Genomic DNA, 6,051 nt, shown 5'->3' with positions numbered 1-6,051 from the left:
GAAGCAAAGGGGAGTTATGAATTGGGAAGGATAAGTGGGAACAAATTGGTCTTTATCACTGAAGGAAGGAAAGCGAGAGCAGTTATCAATTTAAATCAATCTATCAATTTATTTCTTTATTTTTCTCTCTTTTTTCTTAAAACCTTGCGATCAACAGAAATGTAAATACCTAAGAGTTGGGTGGTATGTATATGGAAGAATACTAGTCAATAAACTCTTAATAAATGTTTCTATAATCCTCACAGGAACTAACAGAGGAATCAGCATTGATAGTTTCCTTTCTGGTAGAAAAATTTGATTTCTAGACGTCAAAACCTTTGTTTACATTGCAGGCCATTAACCGTGCTGGAGGCAAATCTGGAAATAAGGGTTCAGAGGCTGCCTTAACTGCAGTAAGCTCACACTTTTTCATGCCATTTACACTAACCCTTTTTATTAATGAATTTTATCAATAAAATTTTCGTTTCTCTATTTATTGAAACAGATTGAGATGGCATCACTTTTTGAGCACCACCTGAAGAAATAAAATGCATAAAATTTGGCATCTCAACCTTTTTTTTTATAAAGACTATTTATTCAACAATTGCAAGGTTTTCTACTCTATTGCATCTTCGCTCTTTGTAGCAAGCAGAGTTTTGTAGCTTTGGTTCTCTCAAGTTCTATGCTTAATTCAAATTATCAATTTTCATGAAGAAAGGTTCATTGTGAGTGTTCTTGAATTTAGAACTTGTCTCCATATCGATTCTAAATCGACGAGTATAGATTTCTTCCTGTTTCTTGCTATGATGTTGGCTGATTCCAAGTGTTTTTGAATACAGAAGTCCATTTAATACCTAGAATTGTGGAAAAGTTTTGAAACAATATTATTGTTCTTATATTTACATATATGTTATATGTAGAGAGACAAAGTTTGATTTTTTTTTTTCTTTCGATTCTAGTTTGTTTCTCTTGCATTAGAAAAAAAAGGCATTTACATACATAGCACCCAATACTCATGTATATATACACCTAAACATTGCCTTTTTATATTTATCCCTCCAAATGTTTCATATCACATAAGAAGTACAACCATTTTAACTTGTAAAAAACGAGATACACCTTTTAGTGTATGATAAGGTGATTTGTATGTAAAAATTGATGTTTAGGTGTTAGATATGTAAATACGTAGGAATTGAGTGTTATGTTTGTAAATCTTGCTAAAAAAACATCTTCATTATTATTCTTTAAAATCACAACCCTTTACTTGTCAGTTTTGTATTTTAATTGAATTTTGTTTGTCATTAGAGAAATGTGAACCTAGTAAACTGTTGCTACATTTTATTTATTGATCCTTCTTGTTTTAACTGGTGAATAGATTAACTGAACAAAACATAGCAGGCGATTGGTGTAACTGAACAAAGCTAGCTACATGCATCCCACACAATTCTTATGTAATTGTATATCTAAGATTTAAATTTTCATATTTTATATCACTTAAATCTTTAATACTATATTAAAACTATTACTATTACTAATTTGTTAGAAGTGAATTAGACCTTTTTATGCATAGATTTATGGGAAAAATATTACATCAGGACTCTTAACGTAGAGCTACGTTCGGATTGGAATATTCGGCTTTGTTAGAAAAATATTTCATCTGCGTTATTTGTAAAAATGACGTGTCATTCGAGTATTATATGGTGTTATTCATTTATTTTGCGGTGTAAAACACAACACTATATGATACTCGAATGACATTATTTTTATAAATAACGCAGATGGAATATTCCCGCAACACAGCCGAATATTCCAATCCGAACGTAGCTTCACGTCAGGAGTCCTGATGTAATATTTTTCCAGATTTATGACACCAATATTTTATGAATTTAAATATTCAATTTTAGGTGTTGTATGTTGTTGAATATTTTGATATTTAATATTAAAATAAACATTAGCTTTTGTGTTTGAAGTAACTTAAATTTATCCAAACATTGACTGCTGATTAATTATTATTGTTTAATTATTTTTTTGATTTCTTTACCTTCGAAAGCTGAATTAAGTTGAAAACATTGCAACAGATTTTGAGTTCTATTGAGCAAAACATTACGAAGACCGAAAAAATGAAAATAATAATAATAATTTAAAATAAATAAAAAAGAAAATCACCAAGAATGGATGTACATTTAATGTACGTAGTATTTGGATTCCTATGAAATGGTGATATTTTTTATGTCATCGTAGAGATTTAGGTGGTATAAATGTAAAAAAGTGAAGTTTAGGTTTTTAATATTAATACATAAGAATTTGGTGGTATGAATGTAAAAATGCCTGTGTAAAAAAATGGTCAAACAGATCTATCAGAAATTTGTTATTTATTATCTATTTTTCAAATTCTCATTCAAATGTCTTGTTATTTATAAAATGTAAAGTGCATCTATAGGCATATATTGTAACTAACATACAACACCCATATTAGAGACTTGCTGTCCACTACACTTTGAAATTAGCGACCACATGAGACCAGATTTTTACCTTTTTAGAAACAATTCATTTACCTCAATGTATTATATATGTCATGTAGCTTACTAATCAATGTAATTTTTCCCTTTATTATGTAGTGGAGTAAAGTTTTGGTCCCTGTGATTTTTCTTCTAGTTTTTCCTGTAAGCAGCTCTGTTGTTTATCAATAATACAACAGCGAAGTTCTTATGATATCAGAGCAATCAGGTTCTCTCTTTATTATGTCTTCCTAACCCCTTCTCTCTTCCCCCAAAACCTACTCTCAATGTCGGCTGCCTCTTCTTACACAAACTGAGGAAATCCTCCCACCCTACCAGAAACAACCGACGCACCCATCCCTACCTTCCTCAAATTTTTAATGTCCAATGTCAAGTCCATTGCCAATGTTCGGCTCACTGAATGCAACCATCCCACTTGGAAACCCCATATCTTCAAGTTCTTAAGGGTCAATGGATTTGCAAGCTTCTTGGATGGCTCATTGATTTGCCCTCCTCCTTAAATCCCAAATTCTAAAAGAATTTTAATTCCAAATCCCTAATATTTCAGTTAGCAACTCATTAATCAAAATCTATCTGCCGCTATCTCCTCCAACATCTCCCCCACCATTCTACCAAATATCCTAAAATTAGAAACCACCATTGAAATTTGGCAAACTCTTCAAAGTTGGTTGCAATCCGCCAATTGCTCCCGAGTCATTCAACTCCGCAACAAGCTCCCCAACATCTCCATAAAAGACTAATCTATGTCACAATATTTCCTTCACATTGAATCCCTAGTCTACAATAACGTTGTCGCCGTCCATTGACCATGAGGACATCTTTCTCCACATCTTTAATAGCTTACCTCCTTCGTACCAACCCTTCAATACTCGATTCTAACCCATCAAACTGGATGATCTATAATCTTTACCATTCAGTGAAGAAATCAATCTCTCGACAAATGTTACAGCCCACGCTTTGTAAATACGGGGAAATAACTTGAACAACCGTGAGCATAAGAAACCATCACTAGATTACCGAGGGAATAACAACACTCATCATGTACCATAAACCTCGGTGACTGAGGTCCGTGAACAACACTCCTCGAGTTTCATGTCAAATTTGTGGCAAATTGGGGAACATCGCCTTATCTATCCATCAAATCTGAAATAATGCTCACCACATCAACCGATCCAAGTTCTGCCAACTGGGCTCTTGATTCTGTTTCCACCGCTCATCTCACCTCCAACTACGACTATTTACACAATCCCCAACACTACCAAGGATCTGACTTGGTAGCCATCGGCGATGATCCGATCATCCCAATCACCCACAGGTCAGGGTATTCTTCCAACTCCTCAACATGAGCTCTATCTCCCTCAGCTCTTTCACTCACCATACCTTTCCTGCAATCTCATTTCCATTTATAAATTAAGTTCCAACAACAACTGTGATGTATCATTCACTAAATCTGGCTATGTTATCAAAGACCAGAGCACAAACCAATTCCTTCTCCAAGGACGTAGCAAGGATGGCCTCTATCCCATCTCCGCACAGGCCACAACATTCTCCTCATCTTCCTCTGACTGAAATTTGGCATCTAAGGCTAGGTCATCCTTATCATGTTGTTGCTACTATTATATTTTTGAACACAATCACAAAAATTAGTCATAGTTCTACATTTTCTTGTAATGAATGAACTCTTCTAAGAGTCATCGCTTACCATTTCCTAATTCTAGTTCAACATATAAATATTGTTTTGATCTGGTACATTCTGACGTTTGGGGCCCAACCCCTTTTATATCAATACATTACTATAAAAATCACCTCTTACCTGTCGATAGTCATTCTCACTTCACTTGGGTGTTTTTAATGTTCACTGATCCACAAAAATAATATATTATTTTAAGTGCCCTTTTTATGTCTATTTTTTGTGATATTGCACTTTAAAGAAATGTAATTTTGTGTTTTTATTGCAAGTATACCATTTTTAAGCATTTGGAGTAAAAATGTTAAAAAGAGCGAAATTTGGAGCAAAAACAGTTGATTTTGGGGTTTATCGCATGATGCGCCAAACTGGCGCATGATGCGCCAAAATCTAGAGCGTTGGCGCATGATGTACCAAGTGTGACATTTTCAAATTAAGGCAGTTTGAGACGAAATTTACACTAATTTTCAAAGGGACACTTGTTCTAAGCACCCCATGGAGTGATTCAATGCATGTAGACATTTTGGAAGGCTCCAATTTGAAGAGATTTGACTCTTAGATCAAGGAGACACATCTTTTGAAATTCAAAGTTTTGACTTTTGAATTTTGGAGGAAATTGAGACTCTTTTCAGATAGGAGAGGCAGCCAACAAAAGGGAACTTCTGAAGGGACTTAGAAATGGTGGACTTAGCCAACAAAAGGGAACTTCTGAAGGGACTTGGAAATGGTGGACTTAAAAGTTAGAGAGAGAGAGAGGATAGGCGTGAGTTAGAGAGAGAAAAAGGAGGAGATTTTCTTCTAGGGTTGTAAGAGGAGAGAGAAAGTGAGAGATTTCTTCTTCATTACATTTCTATGAGAGAATTGGGAGAGATTGTAAAGAGGGAAAGACTTGGAGAGAACTTTTAAGGATTTGCTTGGTAAGGATTGTGAGTTAAGTTGTACTTCTCATTCTTTTGTTTGTAAACTTATTTTTATATATGAAATCTGTATTTTATCTTATTCTTCTTATGAATTATGAGTAGTTTTCTTTATTCTTCTCCCTACTTTGAAGAAATGGCTTTGTGAATAATTGATTTTGTTTTCTACGGTTTTAAATGTCAATAATTTGTGATGATTTGAACTCCAATCTTCATTTACTTTTCGATCTGACCAATTGAATTATTAAAATGTGTTGAGAATTATATGTTCTGAAAATGGGATATGATTTTTACAACAAAGGGAGAATCACATTTGATTTCATGGGAGAGTATTTCATGCATAGGATTGGGTGCAAATAAATATGAATATATATTTTGTTAGATGTAGAATTGGAAGATTTTAAGGTGACAGATTAAAATCCCCAATTTGGTTCAATTGATTGAAAACTAATGCGAGCATGTTAGCCCTCAGGGAAGGGAGTAGTGAGAGCTCTAGAGTGACAGCCGGTATCCTCCCAGCTTAACTACAAAATTAGAGACTAATCTAAACTCTGGATTAGTCAATGTTCTTTATAGCGCTCGGAAGAGGGTAGAGAATAAGATTGCTCCTATTTGACATAAAATAATTTTTAAATATATTTTTCAAATGATTTCAATTTTTTCACTAGCCATATTTTCATTGTAAATGAGAATGATGTTTTCTCATATTTGAACTTTTCGTCTACAAAAACATTTATTTTATTTCAGCAATTTACTTTTGAAAGTTTAGCATTTAGTTTAATTTACTTGGTATAATCGTACATCTGCATATTTAGAAGCATTTCACTTAAGTAGTTTAATTTCAAACTTCGCACTTTACTTTGATTTTATTTTTATTTTTATTTTATAATAGAATATAATTAGCTAGCTTATATATATTTCCAGCTTCCCTATGAGATCGATATCTAGG

The 6,051-nt window shown here is 33.4% G+C and overlaps 1 protein-coding gene across 1 annotated transcript; it reads left to right on the top strand.

The window, feature by feature from the left end:
* Positions 1 to 332: 332 nt before the first annotated feature.
* On the top strand, positions 333 to 897 carry LOC110017908 (6,7-dimethyl-8-ribityllumazine synthase, chloroplastic-like; the record flags this gene model as incomplete). Its single annotated transcript, XM_020715068.1, is given in 2 exon segments — positions 333 to 392; positions 485 to 897. Coding segments are annotated over 2 exon segments (102 nt in total), but the record flags the coding sequence as incomplete, so codon positions are not given.
* Between the last annotated feature and the right edge of the window lie 5,154 nt (positions 898 to 6,051).

Source organism: Phalaenopsis equestris, unplaced genomic scaffold, assembly GCF_001263595.1.
Source record: "Phalaenopsis equestris unplaced genomic scaffold, ASM126359v1 Scaffold000002, whole genome shotgun sequence".
NCBI classification, from domain to species: Eukaryota; Viridiplantae; Streptophyta; class Magnoliopsida; order Asparagales; family Orchidaceae; genus Phalaenopsis; species Phalaenopsis equestris.
This window is presented reverse-complemented; position numbering and strand designations above follow the sequence as displayed.